Genomic DNA, 27,066 nt, shown 5'->3' with positions numbered 1-27,066 from the left:
TGAAGTTTTTTCATTTCAAAGATAAAAGTTGTTTCGCATCTTTTTCCAAAATAAAACCTCTGTAAATTAGAAATGGTCACTTTAAGAATGAAGTTTCTGCTGAACAATGGTAACTTGCACCTCATCACAAATCCTTCTGAGTTGCTTGTTTGAGGTGGGCACATTCACTCTCAGCTATTTTGAAGATTTGTATGTACTTTTTTCAAGTATTTGTCTTTCAACTTAATTTTTTGAGAGCAGTTTCCAACATAGTGATGCTATTAATGTAAGCACTGTTGAAGTCATAGCATTAAGGCAGAGACACTGATGAAACTGTAGTTCAGTTTCACTACTTCCTACTCTATCATCGACATCAGAAAATTGCCCGAATTCATCTACATCCTATGCCACACTCTTCTGAGCAAAGGTAGAGCAACAGTAATGCAAAGGCCATCTCAAAATTCACTCTGATAAACTCCTCATTATTTCACATACCTTTGTGGTTTTGTAGAAGCATAATTAATATTAGAAGTGATTTTACTAAAGCTATAAATGAAGTTTATAACATTACAAATATAACTGTAATATATAAAATAACTTGGCAGTGTAATATATAATATAACTTTGTAGTGTAATGTGTTGTAACCTGTGGATTGTGTCAAAACCTGTGAATAGTGTAGCATTATTATTTCACTATGGTATCTCTTAGTTTAATGTAGTATTCTCATAATAAATTTAAATGGAAATCATGCCTCAGATTAGAGCAGGAAAGCAAAGAGCTCAACTCACAGCTTCATAAAATATGCTAATTGTTTGATGTTTGTGGAGTTATCTTTGTGTGTGTGAGTGCAAGGAAATTGAGCAAAATTTATTGTTCTCACTGGTGCACTATGAGGGCCTGATGAACAGGGTCAATGCCCTCAAATGAATTAAAACTGGGGACCTATCACACTCTCAGCAATCTAAATCAAAACTAGTGCCTACACTTGTAAATCAAACAGCACAGCAACAATTCTAACCACTGAAAGTGCTGATTCCATAGGAGGTATCTATTGTCAGGGAAACAGGAAATACATTGTACAAAACAGTATAGGTGGAACAGAACTAAGGTGTGCTTGCAGTAGCCAGTGTTAATGATATTGTAGAGCAGTTATCTTTTAAGGACACAAAAGGTGATATTGTTGTATATGTTGCCACTAATGATATTAAAGAAATAGGAGATGTGACAATTTACTCAACAGGTACAGAATAATGTTTCAAATTAGGATTAAATTTGAAAGTATCAGAAATCCTGCTCAGACATGATAGGAAGGAATATATGATAAGAGCATTATTAATAAATTCAGCCCTGAAAAACTTGTGCCACAGCTCATGCGGTATGTTCTGTGCTTGTTAACAGTAGAGAGTGTTTTTATAGGGATGGGATATACTTAAAATGAAGGGGTGCGAGCCGTGTTGAGATCCTGCTCAGGTGGCTAACAAACTAAAAGAGTATTTTGCATCTACATTCACACATGAGGAGTTATTCAGGAAGGGGAATGCCAGAGATGAAGTAAACTCTGGCAGTGAGCTAGATGATTTTGTAATAACTGAGAGGAAAGTGGAGGAGAAATTATCATTATCAGCCATATGGTGCAAGGAAGCCTAAGGCTTTTGCTGCACCAGGCAAAAAAAAAAAAAAAAATTGAGTTACCCTGTGAGAGAGAGAGAGAGAGAGAGAGAGAGAGAGAGAGAGAGAGAGAAGGAAATCACCAAGAAAGAAAAGAATGATGATATCCAGATCAGGATCATGAGTATGCCAAGCCTATACTCACCAGATGTGAGCCCCTGGGGTTAATTCTATTGAGGATAAACATAAAAAAGGCACCTGGGGTGGATGGGAACTATCCAGTTATATTAAAGGAGGCAGTAAAAGAAGTAAGCAAACCCTTAACCATAATTATGAGAGCTTCTTTGGACTCAGGGGAGGTACCCATAGACTGGAGATGTGCAAATGTGACCCCAATTCACAAAGGAGGATCAAAGGCTGACACAAGTAATTATAGACCTGTGAGTTTAACTTCTGTTCCAGGAAAATTAATGGAGGCACTGGTTAAAGAAGCACTGCAGGATCATCTAGACAAGACTTCAGTTATAGCTCGGACACAGCATGGTTTTGTTAAGGGAAAGTCTTGCCTGACCAATTTGATTGGATACTATGATGCAGTGACAAAAGAACTGGATGCAGGGAATAACTTTGATATTATATATTTAGATCTTAGAAAGGCTTTTGACACATGGAAGACTGCTGCACAAATTGGAGTAGTGTGGCATTGGAGATAAGACAGAGAGTGGTAATCAATGGACACTGCTCATTGTGGACTAATGTTATTAGTGGAATCCCTCAGGGTTCAGTGTTGGGTCCATTATTGTTTTCTGTATTTATAAATGATATGGATGATGGTATATCAAGCTTAATGTCCAAGTTTGCAGACGATACAAAGGTTGGCAGGGTTGTTAAGGACACTACTGATGCTATGCTGCTGCTGCAACAGGATCTGGAAAGGTTGAGCAGATGCGCTGAGAGGTGGCAAATGAAGTTTAACATTGACAAATGTAAAGTACAGTACTACATATGGGAAACAGCAACCCAGAGCAACATATCAACTCTGTGGTACTACGCTGACAAGGTATAAGATATGTTCGGGTCAGACGGCACCTGGGATTTCTCCCATCTCCGCATGTGTTTCGCTGTATTGAGGATAGTACACTGTCAAGCCAGAGACTTGAAAGTGTGTGGGCTGTGTCTGTGCAGTGTGATATGTTGTGCCCATTGTTTGTCTGACTTATTGGCCGCCAGGCCCAAAAGGTATGGTCCCGACGTTGCCCATACCTTGCCACGTGGAGGCTCGCCGGGTGTATCCAGTATCACAACAAATTGCTCTGGCAGGTCCTGCCACCTAGTTTCCTGGGATTTCAGTGGCTAGGACCTAAAAAAAGAAAAAAAAAATTATTATATTAGCATTAGCATTAGCATTAGTAGAGGCATTTGATGCAAGAAAGCAAGCTTATGCAGCATCAGCCAAAAAAAAAAAAAAACTACTTCCACTTCACCCCTCTGTTCGTTCAAAATACCTGTCCAGCTGAGCCTTAAACTTATTTAGGCTATCAACCTCCGCCACAAGGGATGGAAGTCTGTTCCACCAACCAACCATCCGCTGGCTAAAGGCAAATTTCCGCACGTCTATCCTACATCTGTCTTTCCTCAATTTGAATTTATGCCCTCTCAGGTGATTTTTCTGAGCTAGAGGAAGAATCCCATCAGCATTGAGCATGCTTAAACCATTCAAGGCTTTATACACCTCTATCAGATCACCTCGCTGGTGCCTAGTCTCCAGACACTGTAATTTGCAAAACTTAAGCCTTTCTTCGTAAGAGCACCCCTTTGTTCCATTCACTAATCTTGTTGCCCTTCTCTGTACTCGTTCCAGCAGCTCTACATCCTTCTTGAAATGAGGCCTCCAGACCTGTATACAGTACTCTAGGTGTGGCCTGACCATCGCCTTATACAATGGAATAATCACCTCCTTATCCCTGCTGGAAAAATTCCTGTATATCATTGACAATACTCCATGAGCTACTCTTGCAGCCCGTCTGCACTGCTCAGAGAACTTCATATCTGCCTGCACAACCACCCCCAAGTCCCTTTCATTCTCTACCACTGTCAGTGTTGTACCACAGAGTTGATACGTTGCTCTGGGGTTGCTGTTTCCCATGTGTAGTACTTTACATTTGTCAATGTTAAACTTCATTTGCCACCTCTCAGCCCATCTGCTCAACCTTTCCAGATCCTGTTGCAGCAGCATAGTGTCAGTAGTGTCCTTGACAACCCTGCCAACCTTTGTATCATCTGCAAACTTGGACATTAAGCCCGATATACCATCATCAATATCATTTATAAATACAGAAAACAATAATGGACCCAACACTGAGCCCTGAGGGACTCCACTAATAACATCAGTCCACGATGAGCAGTGTCCATTGATTACCACTCTCTGTCTTCTCCCCCTCAACCACCCCTTTATCCATAGCAGCAAATCTTTGCTGCTATGGATAAGCATATCTTTGACATTAATGCTTAATGGGATTGCTGTTAGGAAATCTGTTGGGGTTGAACGCTAAAGAGATGTGTTAAAGGCCTAATAGGTCGGGCAAAATTTTGATGTTATTAAATTTAGACATGTGAGGCTATACGCTAGATAAAAGCTAATAGTGTTAGTTGTCTTAGAGATTTACATGAAACCGGTAGAATTTAGATTTTGATTAGAATTCGGCGGCATTGTTGAGGGTGTACTCGGTTGATTTAGTGAGGGGGGAAGACTGAAGACTGGGGGAAAAACAGAAGAATAGGGACGATAGAGTAGGCATCCCCAAAGAGGTCAGTGGAGACGAGGCCCACCAGGCGAAGTATGGGGGGTAGGCAGGGAGGAGATAGAGATCCGTCTCCTCCCTCCCCTGCCTGGGGATGGAGTTTTAAAGGGAACCAGGTTAGAGTACCCAGTTCAGATCGTCAATGGCGTGTTGGCAGCAAAGCTGCAGAATGTCTTTGTTGGTGTCATGCCCAAGCAGTGTCGAATTCGGTATGAAGGTCAAGCTGCCCATCTCGCTCCGGGAGTGGGATATGTTAGCTGGCAGTGGGGAACCCACCAGGCGAGAGGATGGGAGAGACACACATTTACTTCATTCATAATCTGCATTCTCACTCTACTTGCATTCTTTTTTTTTTATTTATTTATTTATTTTTTAATACTTTTTTCTTATTTTATAATTTTTTTTCCAAGTTTTTTATATATACATATATATATATATATATATTTTTTTTTTTTTTTTCACTCAACTCATTCATCTTTTTCTCACACACCAGGAGGGGATGCAATGATGTATAGTGTAAATTTATATACTAATTAAAACTAGGGTTAGTGTACTTAACTGTAGCATTTATGGTCTGTGTTCTTTTTCTCACATGCTTACACTTTTATTCATTCATCTAACTCTCATCTCATTTATTCGACTCATACTTTCTGCACTGCACTCTCTGGGCACCTCAACTTACTGTTATTCTTCCGTTGTGGTGCAGGCCTAGCCGCAAGTTTTTTTTTTTCTTTTGCAGGCCAGGGGAAAATGCAGTGATAGTGGTTGGTAAATGTTTGTTAGTACAGTATATATAAAGTAATGTAAGTTATTTTTAACTTTGTATTCTTTCGGCCAATTACATTTGCTCTTCAACTCATTCCCATTCACCCCCTCTTTCCCACATGCTAGGTCACTCTTTCTTTCACCAAAACTGCCATTTATCCCCTTTTACCATAATTCCTGGTTCACTCAGTGCCCAGCCTATTCATTCCATCTTTCATTTTCACTCATTCATTCTTCTTTCATTCTACATTGCATCCCCTTGCTACTGATATTTTACTTACTGATATTTTAACTTACTGATATTTTTCAGTTAATCTGCTTCCCTGGCTGCCTGTACACCTCCTTCCCCTACATGGTTACTTATTTGATGTGGGGTCCCAGGTTCCTACACATGGCAGGGTAGTCCTGGGGAGTTTTGTTATGTCAGGTTTCTGTTAGGATGCAGAATACTGCTATCCTAACAGTTTTTAAGTCATCATCTGGGTGTGGTGGGAAACTTGCGCAATTTTACTATTGATTATTGTTTAATTGCTGGGGGGCTGAATTGCCATTCTTTGGATTGCTCTACATATTTCAAATACTTTCTATGGGGACCAATCTGTGCTATTAGCTCTGTTCTGGGGATGTCATATATTATACATTCATATAGAATGTGTGCCCAGTCTTCACTTTTGCCACAGATGTAGTTTGGGCCATCGGTCAGGCCTAAGGTGTTTAGTTTCACCTTTAGGGAGCCGTGACCTAGCATTAGCATAGGCATATGATACAAGAAAGCAAGCTTATTCAGCATAAAAAAAAAAAAAAAAAAAAAAAAAAAAAACACACCACTCCCATTTCACCCCTCCGTTCGTTCGAAATACCTGTCCAGTTGAGCCTTAAATTTGTTTAGGCTATCAACTTCAACAACAAATGATGGAAGTCGGTTCCACCAACCAACCACCCGCTGGCCAAAGGCAAATTTCTGCACATCAATCCGACATCCGTCATTCCTCAATTTGAATTTATGCCCTCTGAGGTGATTATTCTGAGCAAGAGGAAGAATCCCATTGGCATTGAGCATGCTCAAACCATTCAAAGCCTTATACACCTCTATCAGATCACCTCGCCGGTGCCTAGTCTCCAGACTCTGTAATTTGCAAAATTTAAGCCTTTCTTCGTAAGAGCAACCCTTTGTTCCATTCACTAATCTTGTTGCCCTTCTCTGTACTCGTTCCAGCAGCTCTACATCCTTCTTGAAATGAGGCTTCCAGACCTGTATACAGTACTCAAGATGTGGCCTAACCATTGCCTTATACAAGGGAATAATCACCTCCTTATCCCTGCTAGAAAAATTCCTGTATATCATTGACAAGACACCATGAGCTACTCTTGCAGCTCGTCTGCACTGCTCAGAGAACTTCATATCTGCCTGCACAATTACCCCCAGGTCCTTTTCATTCTCCACCACTGTCAGTGTAGTACCGCAGAGTTGATACGTTGCTCAGGGGTTACTGTTTCCCATTTGTAGTACTTTACATTTGTCAATGTTAAACTTCATTTGCCACCTCTCAGCCCATCTGTTCAACCTTTCCAGATCCTGTTGCAGCAGCATAGCGTTAGTAGTGTCCTTAACAACCCTGCCAACCTTTGTATCATCTGCAAACTTGGACATTAAACATGATATACCATCATCAATATCATTCATAAACACTGAAAACAACAACGGACCCAACACTGAACCCTGAGGAACTCCACTAATAACATTAGTCCATGTTGAGCAGTGTCCATTGATTACCACTCTCTGTCTTCTGCCACTCAACCATCCCCTTATCCATAGCAGCAATTTGCCTCCAATGCCACACTGCTCCAATTTGTGCAGCAGTCTTCCATGTGCAACAGTATCAAAAGCCTTTCTAAGATCCAAATATATAATATCAAAGTTATTTCCTGCATCCAGTTCTTTTGTGACTACATCATAGTATCCAATCAAATTGGTCAGGCAAGACCTGCCCTTAACAAAACCATGCTGTGTCTGAGCTATAACTGAATTCTTGTCTAGATGATCCTGCAGTGCTTCTTTAACCAGTGCCTCCATTAATTTTCCTGGAACAGTAGTTAAACTCACAGGTCTATAATTACTTGTGTCAGCCTTTGATTCTGCTTTGTGAATTGTGGTCACATTTGCACATCTCCAGTCTATGGGTACCTCCCCTGAGTCCAAAGAAGCTCTCATAATTATGGCTAGGAGTTTGCTTACTTCCTTTGCTGCCTCCTTTAATATAACTGGATAGATCCCATCCACCCCAGGTGCCTTTTTTATGTTTATCCTCAACAATCTCTCCTCCACTTTCCTCTCAGTTATTACAAAATCATCTAGCTCACTGCCAATGTCTACTTTACCTACGCCATTCTCCTTCCTGAATAACTCCTCATGCGTGAATGTAGATGCAAAATACTCGTTTAGATTGTTAGTCACCTGAGCAGGATCCTCAACTGTTGAACCATCAATATCCAGTGAACCAATCTGATTCATCCCTTTCCTTCTTGAGTTTAAATAGGTAAAGAACTCTTTTCTGTTTTTCTTTGCATCCTTTGCCAAAGATTTTTCGTAGTCTGCCTTTGCCTGCCTAATCTCCTTTGTGACTTGGTTACAGACCAACTTATATCTATCATAGGCTTCCATGTCGCCCATTAATTTGTATGTATTCCATGCATTTTTCTTCTCTGCCACATGTCTCATTAGTTCATCTGACAACCATTTAGGCCTAAACCTTGAACAATATTTCTTAGTTAGTATGTAAAGCCTGGTAGCTTCCAAGATTAGTTCCTTGAATGCTTCCCATTTTGAGTTTGCTGTTGGTAACATCATCAGTTGGTCCCACTGTATAGAATTTAAATACTGTCTCAGACCATCATAGTCGCCTTTACGAAAACAAAAACCCTTCCCTTTACCTCTGATGGTAGTTACCTCCTTGAGTAAATCCCACTTCAACACACTGTGATCACTGCCACCTCGTGGTTCATTTATCTGCAGATTCTTAATGCATGAAGAATCACTACTGATAATCAGATCAAGAGTATTGCTTCCTCTTGTTGCCTCACGAACATGCTGATGTAGAAAACAATCATCCAATAAATCCACAAAAGCCTGGCTAGTGTGTGAATGACCAACTCACAAATTCCAGTCAATATCTGGGAAATTAAAATCCCCCATTATAAGACTCTCTGATTTACTGGCCCACTCCATTTCCCTGTACAATATCTTATTATACTCATCAGAGTCATTAGGCCTATAGCACACTCCTACTCTCAATTTTGATTTCCCTATGCTTATGTCACACCAAACTGACTCGACACTGCCCCGTCCACCGATGTCGACTGGCTTCACTTCCTTGGATTTTATGTGTTTCTTAACTAATAGCATAACCCCTCCTCCCCTGTCTATCCTTTCTATACACATTGTATTCCCCAAATTCCAGTTCCGCATTCCTTATATCTGTGTGACACCACGTCTCTGATATCCTAACAATATCTGCCTTTGATGTTTTGAGCAATACCTCAAATTCATCAAATTTATTTACCAAACTCCTAGCATTGGTGTACACGCAAGTATGCATGCACCTGTTTCTATTCTTAGCTACCCTAACACAACCCATGTGTTTACTTGTACCGCAATGACTCCCAGCAGTCTCTGAAATATCCTGCATCTTGTTTTTCAGGCTTCTGCTCATTTCAATAGAAGCAGTGCAAGAATCACTTCCACCTCTGCCAGTGGCTACTGTTAATCTATTAGTCCTTGTATCCCCCCTAACTAGCAGTTTTTCGACCCACCTAACACTGCCTCGACAGCATCAGCAAAAATTCTTGCACCCTTTCTATTTAAGTGTATCCCATCCCTGTAGAAGCAGTCTCTCCTGTTAACAAGTACAGACCAGGCTGAAAAAAATTCTACCCCTTGAGCCTTGCACAATCCCTCCTATCGTGTCTGGGCAGTATTGCAGACACTTTCAAATTCGACCTGTCAATATAAATGTTGTAAAAAGTCCAGGGGCATACCACTTAGGTGGCTTTGGGCTAACCATTGACACCCGTGGCAGAAACCGTTTGGTAACCAGACCTCTGGTTTCCTGCTCCCACTTTGTTTGCCATAGCTCATGGAGCTTTGTGGCTATTCTATTTCTTTCATCATTGAAGGTGTTGGTTGTGTCAAGGCCTATCCCCAGAAATTCTGTGGGTATGCCCTTTTTAAATCTATAATATAAGCCTCTTTTGGCTACTTCCAGGTAAAGTGGGAAAGTTCCGGCCAGCAACTGTAGTGCAGGTGTGCTTACTGTGCGACATGCTCTGGTAATAGTGGTAGTATTGTCCTTTGTATCGATTCTAATTTATTCCTATTTCTTACTATGGCCGAGCGGATGAACCACGCACCGGCTCCATAGACGATAACAGGTAGGAACATTGCATGGTATATGATTTCCAGGGTCTTTCTTTTGAGTTCCCAGTCTGCTCGACTGATCCTGGCAATCATACCTGCATAATTTCTCACTTTCTTCGCCAAGTAGATCAAATGGGGGTAAAAAGTTAATTTTGAAACAAAGACCACTCCAAGATATTTTAGTTCTGTTACCATTTTTATAATGATTGTGTTAATTTTGATTTGTGGACGTCTTCTTATGTCCAAATTGCCTTTTAGAAGTATTTGTTTGATTTTTTCAAGCGATATTTTGAGCATGTGCATTTGTGCCCACTCCTGCAGCTGCAAGAGGACAGCATTTGATCTTTGCTCTACAACCACTCGTGAGTTATCTTTTACAAGGAAAATCATATCATCTGCAAAGGCCAGGCTTTCCGCAGGGCCAAGATCCAAGGCCAGAAATTCGTCCAGAACAAAGGGCCAAGGATTGAACCCTATAGGCAGCCCTTATTCACAGAGCATGTCAATTCCTGGAACCTTGTGTGTACTGAGACACTTCTGTCTGTAAGGTAGCTGTTTATTACCTTATAGAGGTTTTGTGGGGCATTTGCCTGGCGAAGTCTCCTAAGGACACTAGGCCACCAGAGTGAATCAAATGCCCCAGCAAAGTCAATGGAGATTGCCAGCATATATTTCTCCTCTGTGTTTTTAACTGTAGTCAGTAGGCAGTGCATAGCATCCTCCATAGAATTGCCCAGCTTAAAACCGTACTGATTGTTTGAATGCAAACCTGCTTCTGTGTAATATTGAGCTAATCTGCTATATATTAGTCTTTCATATATTTTCCCTAGTACAGGAAGTAGGGTTATTGGTCTATATGATTTGGGATCAGTAGGAGTTTTTCGGGGTTTTTGAGAATTAATTTTAACACAGCTTGTTTCCATATTTTTGGGAATATACCTTCTGTCATACAGTTATTATATAGTGCTATTAATTTATCTGGTGCTATTTCTGCTAATTTTTTGATAATCTCAACCTCTAAGAGGTCAAAACCTGGGCATTTATTGTTATTGGTTTTAGACAGTGCTATTTCTAAGTCTTGTATAGTGAACAGAGATTCAATATTGGCATTGTCATATTCAGTGTTTTCTTTTATAATGTCTAGCTGGGTGGGGGAATGATTCCCAGTTTCAGTCTGAATGATACTGTCTAGGATGTTATTTACAGAATCTACCCAACACAGGATTGGGTTCCATCTGGTTTGACAGTGGTACTACACTGACAGTGGTAGAGATTGAAAAGGACCTGGGGGTAATTGTGCAGGCAGATATGAAGTTCTCTGACAGTGCAGACGGGCTGCAAGAGTAGCTCATGGTGTCTTGTCAATGATATACAGGAATTTTTCTAGCAGGGATAAGGTGATTATTCCCTTGTATTAGGCAATGGTCAGGTCACACCTTGAGTACTGTATACAGGTCTGGAGGCCTCATTTCAAGAAGGATGTAGAGCTGCTGGAACGAGTACAGAGAAGGGCAACAAGATTAGTGAATGGAACAAAGGGTTACTCTTACGAAGAAAGGTTTAAGTTTTGCAAATTACAGTGTATGGAGACTAGGCACTGGTGAGGTGATCTGATAGAGGTGTATAAAGCGTTGAATGGTTTGAGTATGCTCAATGCTGATGGGATTCTTCCTCTTGCTCAGAATAATCACCTAAGAGGGCATAAATTCAGATTGGGGAAAGACAGATATAGGATAGATGTGCGGAAATTTGCCTTTAGCCAGTGGGTAGTTGGTTGGTGGAAGACTTCCATCCCTTGTTGTGGAAGTTGATAGCCTAAACAAATTTAAGACTCAGCTGGACAGGTATTTCGAACAAAATGGAGGGGTGAAATGGAAGTGGGTTTTTTTTTTTTTTTTTTGGCTGATGCTGCATAAGCTTGCTTTCTTGCATCATATGCCTCTACTAATGCTAATGCTAACTAGTGACAGTAGCAACGTAGGGAGGGATTGAGGCAACTAAGATATACAGTAGACTCTCAATTTTCTGGGATAGATGGTAAAAAACAAATCTCGGATAATCCAAAAATACAAAATTCCACGACATACATTCCAGGACTTCTTACGTAACTCAGGAATGACTAATAACATACTGCTACTATATTATTGATAAATCTGAATGCAGTGCGATACTTGTTAACGTTTGGCCATTTTCATACATCATTATTATTTTAATTTTCTGATCCAACTTGATCGCTTTCCTTTTTTTTGATTGATTTCTATTATTTGGTTGTTTTTTTTTAGGAGCATTAGCAACTGAGGGCATATTGCTCCGGGGATATGCGGTGGTCATTCCCTGACCTTTCCGCATCCTCCATATTTGGTGGTCACCGGCTCGAACCCCGATCTAATCAACAAGCGTGTGCTACACACTGCTGCTCCTGCCCGCCTGGCTATGGAGGCATCCTTGATTTCTGTAAAGAACTTCACAGGGTTAAGGCAAAAACTCACTATTATCACTCCACCCTAGGCTGACATTTTACTAAAACACATTTCTGAAGGTCACTGCCATAAAACAATAAAATCAATTTGCCCTTTCCGGTTTATTGGGCTTTTCTGTTCGTGCGGGTAGTAAAATCGATCTCATTGCATTTGTGATAATACCAATAACTGGAATTCTGTGGGTTTTTAGGTTATTATTATGAAATATGTGTCCCCCCTTCACTGAAATCTTCAGTCATATAAAAAAAAAAAAAATCATAAATAAATTGTAAGAATCTTCTCTTCTTCCAATTTTTTTGCTTGTTACTCACTTGCTCACGTTACTCATGTATTTCACTTGTGAATTTGTGCGTGCTGTGATCGTCATTACTGATTGCTTATTTTATTTATTGATTATTTTTGTTTGTTTTAAATTTTACAATCCTAAAAAACATTTTACGTAAATCCGTAGTTGCGTAAGTCGGGGACTTACTGTATAGAAAAATGTTCAGCAACCTACACAGAAAAATATGGCGATGGATAAAAAACGAAAAAACTTACCTTGCTCTACTCGCGTGTCCAATACGATGCTTCCCTTTATTTTTTGCAATGTCAATTTTTAAGTCTATATTTTCTTTATTTTTTTTCCTATATTTTTTACGATGTCGTATATGGTTTGGTCACCAACATTATAATGGGTCTTTAGAGATTTAACGGATGCACCGTTTTCAAACTTTTTAATAATTTCAAGTTTTTGTTTAACTGAAAATGCAACTGTTTTGCATCTACCCATCATTTTTATGATTTCTAAACAACAACAACAAAAAAAAAAAAAAAAAAATCCGACATCCCTGACAAATAACGAAACAAATTTGTCTTTTTGCGGTGCAACGGAATGCAACAATCAATGCGACACACTAAAACAAACTAAACATTTGGTCTCTTTTTTTTTTTTTTTTTTTTTTGAGGGGCGGGTTGCAAGATAATAGGTACACTAATCTCCCAATGACAACTTATAATGCAGCATATTTATGACTTGCAAAACATCTGTTTATACCTCTTCTGGTTATTACTTGAAGTTTATGATTTCTGCTTGGTTTTTAATTTGGAGTCTTGAGGTGTCCCAGTTAATCCAATCCCGGTAAATCGAGAGTCTGCTGTATAAACTTTATGAAGATAAAATGTTGGCAGATTTTGAAATTTCATCAAAGCTTTCACTGTATAGAAAATGTTCTAAATATAATGGCATGCAGGCAATAATTAAAAAAAACTGTATGCATTATATCACCAATCTCCAAAAAAAAGCGCAAATTAAGGATGATTGCTAAAGAACTTTATGGGGAAACTATAAAGATCGGTCGTGTGTTCGGACTATGATGAGCAGCTTGTAGCTTGCAAATGGCAACTGTGGGGTTGGAGGAATTATCTGCTTTGTACAAACATTTTGAATCAGAAGTTAAATATTCTGGATTATTAAATCGACTTTTAAATTTGGAATTTCTTAACCATTTAGCACTAATGATCAACATCCTGCAGGAGCTCTTTTACTTTTCAGAAGCTTTACAGAATTACAATGGTAAAAGCATATAAATTAAATATTCAAACTATCACTGCTATTGCTAATTTGAAAAATTCCGAAGGAAATTATGAAGCTAAAATTGAATTGAGAGCATGTTGAAGTGGAAAGAATTTGAAGGAATCAAAATCGAAAGTAAAAAAATTACCTTGTGACGAGTTATTAAATGCACTGTTTTATCCTTAATGGATAAGTTATTAATTGAACAGGGCAATTTTAAATTAAATAAAGAAAATAATGATACCATTGAAAGAAATTTTAAACATATGCTACCCGAAATCGTGGAATATGAAAGAACTTTCGTCTTAGTCGCAAGACGGTGAAAACCGAATAAGAAATTTGGTTTCTGATAAAATATGAAATAAAAATGAATGATTTTAGAGATTTTGTTGAAGACAGTTTATCTTTAAAATCGAGTGAAATTCCCTCTTCAATTAAGAAAGCCAGAAATATATTTGAAACCATTGCGATTAGCACTGCTGAAGCTCAGCGAGCTTTCAGCGCAATGAATACTATTGTGTGATTGAATGAATAATGTTGACAATTAAACACGTTGCAGTTTATGATGATCATACATCTAAATGAAAAACCATTGCTTCAATTTGATGTGGATCATTTATGCCAAATCATTCTTCTGTAATCATCGCTCAGCTATTGAGCAAAGCTCGACAACAAATTAATAAAAAAGTAAATTGGCAAATTTTAGAATTTGTGTAATAATTTTTTTTCATGTAATTGTGCTTTTTGTGTACCTTTCCTGGAATAGTTTTTTTTTATGTAATAATTTTTATACTGTGGAATGTTTTGTGATAGTTTTTGTTATTTGTGATAAGGAAAATATTGTGTTAATTTTTATTTGCAATGTTAAAATTTTATCATGAAAAAATGTATCCATTATATTTCCCTAGTTTAAAAAAAAAAGAATAAAAAAGTCCCGCATCTCCCAAGTATGCAGGGTAGATGGTTTTATGTGAAACATCCTTCGCATTTCTTTTAGATATTTTGATTTTTATGTACTGATTATGAAATAAAACAGCTTTTTTATTGTAAATATTTCATTGATCATTCACAAATTTCCATAATTTCTGGAAGACAATATACAATGGATTTATGATAACTAAAGTAAGAGATGTATACTTGCTACTGCAATGTATCTAAATGTCTCTGAAAACTGCATCAATTGAGGAATGTTACATGCCACAACAGCTGCATATGCGAAAATGCGAGACGAAAAAAGAAATTGTCGACAAATCTTTGTATTGTTGCAGTTATATGACAAATACTTGCAATCATACTTACTGCAGTAGTAACTGCAGAAAGTATGACTGACGCCATACTATTCAAGAATTCTAAAAAGTTAGAACTCGAGATATCGTTCTGGTCACGAAAAATGCGTCATGCGCTGTAATTATACTACTAGTGAGTGCCCCACACAGACTAGTGGTGTGAGCGTGGGAAGCACCTCTGGTAGATGACGTCACTTCTGTGACTGATCAGATTTACTCGGTATGTATCCCCCCCCAAGGATGTTTCACATCAAAACGTCAGCAAAAGGCGAGTCCATTGTTAAAATATTTTGCTCACCACTGGGTGGGTCCCTTTATGGTTTTTAATATTTGTTAACAATGAAGACATATCAAATTTAATGTCAAAGTTTGCAGACAGTATGAAGGTTAACAGGGTGATTAATGATAGAAATCAGAGTATGATGCTTCAACAAGACCTAGAAAAATTAGCCAAACGAGATTTCATATTGAAAAATGTAGGTTACTGTATATAGAAAGCAGTAATTCCAAAATAACATACCAATTAGATGGTACCACACTGAAAGCACTGGAGAAAGAAAAAGGGCTAAGGTAAAGAAAGCCAACACGAGAATGACAGGAAACTTTTACTGGTCAAAAGCGTTTCCTGGTACCGCAGCTTCTCACTCATACTCGTAAAACAGATGGTGTGCGTTATCGGTAGTGGCAGTAAAAGTCAATAATGATGTATTGATTAGTTTTTTCTTATTATTAAAAGCAGATTATCAGAGTTCATGAGTGGGCTGAAATTTAATTATGAGTAACCCTCCAGACCGTCCCAGTCTTGGGGTGTTTACCCCCCACTTCCTGCTGTTTTAACCTGATACAAAAACGACTTCTATAGATAGTGCGTGTTATCAGTAGTTGCAGTAGAAGTTGTTTTCCTACTGGGTTAAAACAGCAGGAAGGGGGGATAAACACCCTAAGATGAGGCAGTCTGTTGAGTGTACTCATAAGTAAATTTCAGCCATTCGTGAACTCCAATAATCTGCTTTTAATAATGAGAAAAAACTAATCAATACATTGTTATCGACTTCTACTGCCATTATCGATAACACGTGTCATCTGTTTACCGAGAAACGCATTTGACCGCTAAAAGCTTCCCGAAGTTACCCATGGTTCTCATGTTGGCTTTCTTTACCTTCTCCAGAAAAAGATTTGGAAATAATTGTACAGTCCAACACAAAGCCCTCTGAGCAATGTAGAGAGGGTGGGGGGGGGGGGGGGTTCTGACAATGATACATAGGAATTTAACTAGCGGGGAGGTGACTGATCTGTTGTAAAAAGCAATGATTAGACTACAACTCGAATATGGCATACTGGTCTGGAAGCCTCATTTTCGGAAGGATATGGATCTTTTGAAACAGGTCCAGAGAAGAGCAATAAGATCAATAATCAGGAACATTAATGAGTGCCCTACCAAGAAAGACTTCAGTTTTGCGAACTGCAGTGTCTGAAAACTAGGCACATGCAAAGAGACCTGACTGTTTAAGACTTTAAAGGGTAGTTTATATTAAATGTGATGGCATCCTAATGACACACAAGGGAATATTATAATAGATGTATGAAAATTTGTTTTCAGCCAGAGTGACTGATTGTTGGAACAAACTTCCATTTGGTGTTGTGGAGGTAGGTAGTTTAGATAAGTTTAAGAATTTGAGAATGTATTAGAGGGGATGGACAATGAAGTGGATGGTGGTTATTTTTTCCCATTTTATTTGCGATGCTCTATAAGTTTCCTTGCTTCCATCATTTGCTTCAAATCTTATAAAAAAAATCACCATATAGTAGAAGCTCTATATAATGACCCCCCAAGAGGAATGAGAAAAATGGTCATTTATCAGAAGGGTGTTATATCGATTGTTCATAAAATAGCATTAGGTTAATGAGAAATTGGCAGGGACCAACCACATAGGACGTTATAACATGTGGGATGTAGTAGTAGTAGTAGTAGTGGCACATGATGCAAGAAAGCAAGTGTAGGAGCTTATGCAGCATCAGCCAAAAAAAAAAAAAAAAAAAATCACACCATTCCCTCCAAATGCCTGTCCAGTTCCTCCTTAAATTTATTTAACCTATCAACTTCCACAACGACAGATGGAAGTTTGTTCCAGCAATTAACCACCCGCTGGCTAAAGGCAAATTTCCGCACATCTATTCTACATCTGTCCTTTCTTAATTTGAACTTATGTCCCCGTAGGTTCGTAATCTGGACAAGTGGAAGGATCCCATCAGAATTCAGCGTGCTCAACCCATTCAAGGCCTTATAGACCTCAATCAGATCACCGCGCAGGTGCCTAGTCTCCAGCCACTGCAATTTGCAGAACTTAAGCCTCTCTTGGTAAGAGGATCCCTTCATTCCCCTCACCAATCGTGTTGCTCTTCTCTGTACACGCTCAAGCAAATCTACATCCTTCCTAAAATGAGGCCTCCAGACCTGTACGCAGTACTCAAGGCGTGGCCTGACCATTGCCTTATACAGAGGGACAATCACCTCCTTTTACCTGCTAGCAAAATTCCTATATATCATTGACAAAACCCCATGACCTGCCCTAGCAGCCTGTCTGCATTGCTCAGAAAACTTCATATCTGACTGCACAATTACTCCCAGGTCTTTTTCATTTTCTACCACCTTAAGTGTAGTACCACACAGTTGGTACGTTTCTCTGGGGTTACTTCTACCCATATGCAGTACTTTGCATTTGTCAAGGTTAAACTTCAGTTGCCACTTCTTAGCCCATCTGCCCAAATTATCTAGATCCTGTTGCAGTAGCACACTGCCATTACTGTCATTAACAACCCTGCCAACCTTTGTGTCATCTGCAAACTTCGACATTAAGCCTGATATACCTTCATCAATATCATTGATAAATACACAAAACAACAGTGGACCCAACACCGAACCCTGTGGGACTCCACTAATAACATTAGTCCACGAAGAGCAGCGCCCATTGATTACCACCCTCTGTCTTCTCCCACTTAACCATCCTTTTATCCATTGTAGCAACTTACCCTTAATACCATTCTGCTCCAATTTGTACAGTAGTCTTCCATGCGCAACAGTGTCAAAAGCTTTCCTGAAATCCAAGTATATGATATCAAAATTATTTTTTGCATCCAGTTCCTTTGTGACCACATCATAATAACCAATCAAATTGGTCAGACAAGACTTTCCCTTAACAAACCCATGCTGTGTTTGAATTATTGCTGCAGTCTTGTCTAGATGATCCTGCAATGCATCTTTAACCAGTGACTCCATTATTTTACCCGGAACAGAAGTTAAACTAACTGGTCTGTAATTACTCGTGTCACCCTTCGATCCCTCTTTGTGAATTGGGGATACATTTGCACATCTCCAGTCCGTGGGAACCTCCCCTGAGTCCAAGGATGCTCTCATAATTATGGCTAAGGGTTTGCTTAGTTGCTTTGCCGCCTCCTTTAAAATAACTGGATAGATCCCATCCACCCCAGGTGCCTTTCTTATGTTTAACTTCAACAATTTCTCCTCCACTTTGCTCTCAGTTATTACAAAATCATTAAGCACACTGCTACAATTTGATAACCTTCCATTTTCAAACTGTAATAATTCCTCACGTGTGAATGTAGATGCAAAATACTCATTCAATCTGTTTGCTATCTGAGCAGGATCATCAACAGTCGAACCATCGATGTCAAGTGGACCAATCATATTCATCCCCTTCCTTTTAGAGTTTATATAAGTGAAGAAATCCTTGCTGTTTTTCTTAGCATCTTTTGCCAAAGATTTCTCGTAATCCGCCTTCACCTGCCGAACCTCCTTTGTGACCTGATTACAGACTAGCTTATAACTGCCACAGGCTTCTGCGTCACCTGATAATTTATATGCATCCCATGCATTTTTCTTCTCTGTCACGAGTCTCATTAGTTCATTTGATAACCATTTAGGCCTAAACCTTGAACAATATTTCTTAATCGGTATATAAAGTCTAGTAGCTTCCACGATTAATTCCTTGAATGCTTCCCACTTAGAATTTACTGTTTGTAACATCGTCAGTTGATCCCACTGTACAGAATTTAAAAACTGTCTGAGACCACTGTACTCGCCTTTACGGAAGCAAAAACCCTTTCCTTTACCCCTGACGGTAGTTACCTCTTTGAGTAAATCCCACTTCAACACACTGTGATCACTGCCACCTAGTGGTTCCTTTATCTGCAAATTCTTAATACACGAATGATCACTGCTGATAACCAGATCAAGAGTGTTACTTTCTCTGGTTGCCTCTCGAACATGCTGCTGCAGAAAACAATCATCCAATAAATCGACAAAAGTCTGACTAGTGTGTGAGTACAGACTAGCTTAAAAAGAGGATCGCTATAAAGAGCTTCAGCTGTATAATGAAATCTGCTGCTTTTTGTTACATGAGGTATGAATGCCACATCATTCCATAGTTTTTAGAATTTCATGCTAATCTGTGCATTTTATGAGAAATAATACATTACAGATAGCAAGAATAAATGAACAACATTTCATTAAGTATTTATATCTTTCTTTCTTAAAATAAGGCTATTTCTTATGTCTAAGAATCCAAAAGAACTATTCTAGCAGACATTCTGCCAGAATAGTTCATGGGGTTTTGCCAATGATATACAGAAACTTTGCTAGCAGGGATAAGGAAGTGATCATCCCTTTGTACAAGGCCATGGTTAGGCTGCATCTTGAATACTGTATACAGAATCTGAAGGGCTCACTTCAGGAAGGATGTAGATCTGTTGTAACAGGTGCAGAGAAGGCCAATGAGGAAGTAACAGAAGGGTGCTCTTACTTAGAAAGGCTTCAGTTCTGCAAATTGCAGCTTCTGGAGACTAGGCACCTGCAGGGTGATCTGATTGAGGTGTTTACAGCTTTGAATGCATTGAGTAAGCTGAATGTGAATGGTCTTTCTTCTTTTGCTGAGAATACACACGAGGGGGCATAAATTTAAGTTGAGGAAGTATGGTGCAGGATAGATGTGCAGAAGTTTGCCTTAACCAGTGGGTAGTTGATTGTTGGCACAATCTTTCATCTGTTGCTGTGGAAGTGGATGGTTTGAATAAATTCAAAGAACTAGACAAATTCTTTGGGTGTACAGATGGGAGAAGCATACAGTGCATTTTTTTTTTGGGTGATGCTATATAAACTTGCTTTCTTGTATTATTCACCACTACTAACTACTACATTCAAGCAAGCACAATTTTCCTTCTTAAAAAGAAAAAAAAAAAATATATATATATATACATATATCAATTTATAGATAAGTTAAACAATAACTACATAATGTTAAAACTAAAAATTTTCTATCAGAAATTCTCTGTCAAGTCTGCTAATAATGAATGAATTGATTCAAAATATAATTATTCATATTAATTCAAATAATAATTATTTTCTTAAGTGCATTGTTCAACTTCCAAAATTTTAATAACCACTTCTTGAAAAATATACTTTTGTTCAAATAAATGTTTTTAAACACTACACACATGGCAACAAGTTAATTAATGAATGTAGTGTGTTACATTAAATATGCATCAGCATATAGTATTAATTAACAATTATAAACATATACACACACAAACACGAATAAAAAGCAATGACTTTTATGCACGAACTGAGAACATTTTGTTTCTGTGCATCCACCATCACATGGCAACAATTTTGTCTATCTGCAATGCTTCAGTTGCAACATACAGGGTGAGGAAAGGTCAATATTCCAGGAGGTGAAAGGATAGGTCATTTTAAGCAAAAAGTTCATATAAACATGTGCCCTATCCCGAATGGTTTCCAAGATGGAGGGATTTAAATATTTATTTTTCAAGTGACAAATTTGGAACAGTTTATAATAAATTTTCAAAAACGTCACCATCAACTTCTATGCACTTTTCTACTCTCATGAGAACATGGCATGTTGCTTGTCTAAGTATCTTCACATTCCTTTATATGGGCAACAGCGTCCATTATGCAAGATAGCAGATCATCTCTTGTATCCACCTTTCTTCTGTAAACTTCTGTACAGAAGAAAGGTGGATACAAGAGATGATCTCTTCATCCAACCCCATAAACAAAAATCTAATGGGTTAGGTCTGGAGATCTTAGTGGCCAGTTAATGGCACCACCATGACCAATCCACCAATTAGGGAAAATTTTGTCCAGATGTTGCTTCGCATGTCTGGTAGAATGGGAAGGGGCCCCATCGTGCTGAAAGTACATAGCACACTGTGTGGCCAAAAGAACATCCTCTAGTTATTCACCTAATGTATTTTGCAAAAACTGAAGGTAATTGTGTCCTGTCATTAGACGTTCTAAAATAACAGGACCTATCAACAGGTTATCGATCATAACCGCACCACACATTGATTGAGAAACAAACTTGGAAATTTGTTTCCACTTTACCATGTGGGTTCTCGTGCGACCATCTATGAGTGTTACGTATGTTGTTGATTCCATTCCTGGTAAACGTGGCTTCATCAGTACACATTTTTGACAAATTTTGACAAAATTCAAGATGCGTGGCACTATCACCTACATGAAGATTTTGCACATGCTGTGGGTGAAATGGGTACAAGCTCTCTTCTGTAGTGTTCGCCATACACGTGTTTGTGAAACACTGAAACATGCAGAAAGTCTTCGCGTGCTAATTGTAGGACTACACTGAACCATGTTGAGAATGTGTTCCCGTTCCTGCACATTTTCTTGATATCCTCGTTCAGATGAAACATGAGCACTGGGAAGCATACCACTTTCACACAATATGTTGAAAACTTTGGAAAACGCTCTATGATCCGGAATTCAACGTGTAGGAAAGCGCCGACAGTATTCTTCAACAGCAGCAGGGGCACTACCATTGCAGAAGCCGTAAACATATAGCGTATCTGCATATTTGGCATTATTAAAAATGTGAAGCATTTTTAGCAAACACTTCTACAATTAGCACTGACAACTGACGCTACTCACTGATTCACTCGCAGTCTGATTCACTTCTACAGTCACAACAATCAACTGAGAAGTGGCAACTGACAATCAAATGGCACAGTCTGATGGGAGGGAAGGAAAATATTGCGTGCCAATTTCAAAACAAATGTACATTAAAGTAGTTCTATCTCGGAAACCATTCGGGATAGGGTACATGTTTATATGAACTTTTTTGCTTAAAATGACCTATCCTTTCACCTCCTGGAATATTGACCTTTCCTCCTGGGACACCCAGTATATGTAACTGATATCGAGCACAATTCTGGTAATGTATAATAGATTTGTTTTGAAGTGGAATGGAAATTTTATATTTTCTGTACCACAGAGAAATGTCAACAAATCCTGAAACCCAAACCTGGCATGATCCAACCCAACTGTCAGAAAGGCAACTGCTCCAGTAAGGATCTATCAAATTTATTTTAGCCAAGCCCTTTCTTTGAGAAAAATGGGTTTTCTCCCTATTTCAGTGATGCTGTATATGGCAATCTACATGGCAGTCTGCCACTCATTTGGATTGGTCTGGGTTCAATTCCCATCGACACCCAAGGGAATTTCTGAAGTCCTACTAATAGCCAATCTCATGCAGAGGGTGTATGGTTTTTTCCTGTTATTCTGGTTTTCAGCCAACAAGCAAATCACATTGTGAACACAACCCACAGATACAGACATAATATGCCTATATTTATTAATGCATGCTTGGATCTATCAATGTATTTTTTTATTTTATTTTAGTGCATCAATGCCATATTGTGGCACCACTTTGCAAGGAACTGTTCTGGGTTTTGATCCTTTTAGAATCTCATTGGTAGGCACACAGTTATTGTGAAGACTTAACTGACCGAGTGACAAGATATGGTCACAATATGTGAGATGCAAAATGGTAGTGAGTAAAGTAGACAGTAAGTTAGGCAAGGATTGCAACCTGGATCTGGGTAAAGGCAGCTTTAAATAAAAAAAGCAATATGCCTCTCCACTGGAGCACTGTTTTAAATTAAGTAATTGTGCAATACCAAGGCAACTCCTGGCAAAGTGATACTACAATATGAGCTCAAGGCACTATGAAGCAAAAAGGCTATGCCTAACACTACACGACTTTTTATAGCTTTCATGGCTTGAGGCACTTTGTCCTGATATTTAGAGGTTTTTTTTTAATTTTTGAGCAAAGTATATCCCAGCCTCAAAATTTTATGCTTTTGTCTATCCGCAATATATGAAGAGAAAAATGCCTTGACACTTCCATATCTGAAAACGGTTGCACGGTTGAAACAACCGCTAACTGCACGCTTTTCTGCCTTATTACCCACCTACCATGATTTCGCAAACTATATAAAGGGATGGATGAATTTAATTAGAAAGACATTTATAAAACTTGTGTATTTAGAGCTTCCAAATGAAGCATGTTATACCACTAACAGTACGAATGTAGCATTATTATTATTATTATTATTATTATTATTATTATTATTAGCCATATGGTGCAAGGAAGCCTGAAGCTTATGCTGCACCAAACAAAAAAAATTCCCGAGTTATCATGAGAGAGTCAAAAGTAGAAAGAATCATCAAGAAAGAGAAGAATGATATCCAGCTCAGGACCCTGGGTGTGCATTGCCCTGGTTCTGCTATTAGTTTAACATTTTGTGTTAAATGTGTTACCTACCATGATTTCACAAATTGGCTATATAACGGTGGTATAACAGACATATTATAATTTAAAAAATTGCGTACTCTCAGATTACAAATAACGTTCTGTACACTTCAGACAAAACAGGAAGCGCTTTCGACTACGCACGCTCAAGCCACGGAGTAGTACTATATCTTACTACTCGGTGGCTCAAACCGGAAGTTTCTTTGGAAATATAATTACATCCATACACCGATATAATAACTTTAGCTTTCTGGCCAAGAAAATATGAACGAAATTATTAAACGCACTGGTTTTCAACAAACATGGCCAACCATCCACAAATTTATGAGTAGATCGTAAAATATAGCTAAATTTCAAAGAAGAAAATCTTATAATGCAGCATAAAAAAAAAAACTTACTTTATTCATTACACTACTAATTTGCCAAAACCTCCTTTAAAACGTGTTAAAACTACACACTTCCATACCACCAATGCTTTCCAAAGTCTCTTCAATTGACAAAGGGGATTGCGAAGAGGAAATGAGTAATTCAGACTAGTAATCTTGATTTTAATGCCAGGGAGAATAACGAAGTCAGTGATTAAATATGTAATACAGGATTTATCGCTACAGAAATGCAGTTATATGGCAATCACTGTGTGAATTTGATAAGGGGAGATCTTGTCTAAATAACGTAATTAACTACCGTGATTGTGACAAAGTAGTAGTAGTAGTAATTGAGGACATGAGATTGATGCAAGAGAGCAAGATTATGTAGCATCAGCCAAAAAAAGACAATTTCACACATCCATTCCCTCTAAAAGTTTGTCCACTTCCTCCTTGAATTTATTTTCTACTGGCTTTGATTTGGCTTGTAAATAGCCTTCAAGATGTGGTCACCCCCATAAATCTACTACATTTTTGTTGTTGTAATATAATTAAAACAACAGTAGTAGTAGTAGTAGTAATGTTTTAGGATCATCAGCGACTAAGGCTATATTGCTCTGTATATATTGTCTGTAAATTTGTCTGTTCTGTGACCGATTTTCTGTTTGCTGCCACGAAAAACCCGAGTTTGCGGTCAGGAAGAAAAACCATGCTGTCCTCGCCTGAGACCAACCATGTTGGTCTCAAACCACGTTGTAAAAAAGTCCCATAAAAATTCTTCCAGTCATCGAACTCAGCTCTATAAACACCGGGGTGGAGGTGACGGCGATCCTACCAACTATGTTACCCACGAGGGCTACTCATACAGAATCCATACATACTCATTGCCCAGGCCACTTCGGGGGGGGAGCCAAGTGGGCCAGTTGGTATGGGCCTACGATTTTAAGGGGACTTACTCCCCCTGGTAAGTTGAACAAAATTAAGATTTGTTACTTAATATTGTTTTCTTTTTCTTTGATTTTACTTCAGATCAGTTTTGTGGGAAAATGAAAAAATATGAATGTGGTGCAGCAAAGAGAAAGCGTGCCAAATTGCAAGAAACTATCAAAAAATCCAAATCAATTACCAACTTCGTAATTAGACAATCACCATCAATGTGAATCGGAGAATGACCACGCTGATCTTGATAACCAGGCTCTTGGACCAGGACCAGCTACAGAAGGTAAAAATTCCAAAGAAACCAATGATAAACTGATAGAGCAAACAGTGGAACCACAATTGCAGGTATACTTGCGTGTACACCAATGCTAGGAGTTTAGTAATAAATTTGATGAATTTGAGGTATTGCTCAAAACATCAAAGGCAGATATTGTTGGGATATCAGAGACGTGGTGTCACACAGATATAAGGGATGCAGAACTGCAATTTGGGGAGTACAACGTCTACAGAAAGGATAGACAGGATAGGAAGGGGGGAGGGGTTATGCTATTAGTTAAGAAACACATAAACACCAAGGAAGTGAAGCCAGTCGACATCGCTGGACAGTGCAGTGTTGAGTCAGTTTGGTGTGACATAAGCATTGGGAGATCAAAATTGAGAGTAGGAGTATGCTATAGGCCTAATGACTCCAATGAGTATAATAAGGAACTGTACAGGGAAATAGAGTGGGCCAGTAAATCAGAGAGTCTAATAATGGGAGATTTTAATTTCCCAGATATTGACTGGAATTTGGGGGCTGGTTACTCACACACTAGCAGGGCTTTTGTGGATTTATTGGATGATTGTTTTCTTCATCAGCATGTTCGGGAGGCAACTAGAGGGAGTAATACTCTTGATTTGATTATCAGCAGTGATTCTTCATGCATTAAGAATCTGCAGATAAATGAACCACTAAGTGGCAGTGATCACAGTGTGCTGAAGTGGGATTTACTCAAAGAGGTAACTACCATTAGGGGTAAAGGGAAGGGTTATTGCTTCCGTAAAGGCGACTACGATGGACTGAGACAGTATTTAAATTCTATACAGTGGGACCAACTGATGATGTTACTAACAGCAAATTCAAAATGGGAAGCATTCAAAGAAATTATCTTGGAAGCTACTAGGCTTTACATACCAACTAAGAAATATTGTTCAAGGTTTAGGCCAAAATGGATGTCAGATGAACTAATGAGGCATATGGCAGAGAAGAAAAATGCATGGGATACTTACAAATTAACACATGACACAGAAGCCTATGATAGATACAAGTTGATATGCAACCAAGTTACAAAGAAGGTTAGGCAGGCGAAGGCAGATTACGAGAAATCCTTGGCAAGGGATGCAAAAAAACAGCAAAGAGTTCTTTACTTATGTAAATTCTAGAAGAGAAGGGATGAATCAGATTGGTCCACTTGATATTGATGGGTCAACTGTTGATGATCCTGCTCAGGTAGCTAACAAACTAAATGAATATTTTGCATCGACATTCACACATGAGGAGTTATTCAGCAAGGGGAATGCCAGAGGTGTATTCAACTCTAGCAGTAAGCTAGAGAATCTTGAAATAACTGGGAGTAAAGTGGAGGAGAAACTGTTGAAGATAAACACAAGAAACGCACCCGGGGTGGATGGGATCTATCCAGTTATATTAAAGGAGGCAGCAAAGGAAGTAAGCAAACCCTTAGCCATAATTATGAGAGCTTCCTTGGACTCAGGGGAGGTATCCATAGACTGGAAATGTGCAAATGTGACCCCAATTCACAAAGGAGGATCAAAGGCTGACACAAGTAATTATAGACCTGTGAGCTTAACTTCTGTTCCAGGAAAATTAATGGAGGCACTGGTTAAAGAAGCACTGCAGGATCATTTAGACAAGACTTCAGTTATAGCTCAGACACAGCATGGTTTTGTTAAGGGGGAGTCTTGCCTGACCAACTTGATTGGATACTATGATGCAGTCACAAAAGAACTGGATGCAGGGAATAACTTTGATATTACATACTTGGATCTTAGAAAGGCTTTTGATACTGTTGCACATGGAAGACTGCTACACAAATTGGAGCAGTGTGACATTGGAGGCAAATTGCTGCTATGGATAAAGGGGTGGTTGAGGGGGAGAAGACAGCGAGTGGTAATCAATGGACACTGCTCATCGTGGACTAATGTTATTAGTGGAGTCCCTCAGGGCT

The 27,066-nt window shown here is 38.8% G+C and overlaps 1 protein-coding gene across 1 annotated transcript in view; it reads right to left on the bottom strand.

The window, feature by feature from the left end:
• Window positions 1–23,676, bottom strand: part of LOC150089308 (cytochrome b-c1 complex subunit 10-like) — a 48,144-nt gene extending 24,468 nt beyond the window's left edge. Inside the window, exon 1 of the mRNA XM_090368487.1 lies at window positions 23,547–23,676. Coding sequence (XP_090224613.1) covers window positions 23,547–23,590 — 44 coding nt within the window. The 5' untranslated portion in view covers window positions 23,591–23,676. The remainder of the gene's footprint in view (window positions 1–23,546) is intronic.
• Window positions 23,677–27,066: the final 3,390 nt, after the last annotated feature.

The sequence above is a fragment of the Mastigoproctus giganteus genome, chromosome 2 (assembly GCF_048544385.1).
Source record: "Mastigoproctus giganteus isolate SK-2022 chromosome 2, ASM4854438v1, whole genome shotgun sequence".
NCBI classification, from domain to species: Eukaryota; Metazoa; Arthropoda; class Arachnida; order Uropygi; family Thelyphonidae; genus Mastigoproctus; species Mastigoproctus giganteus.
This window is presented reverse-complemented; position numbering and strand designations above follow the sequence as displayed.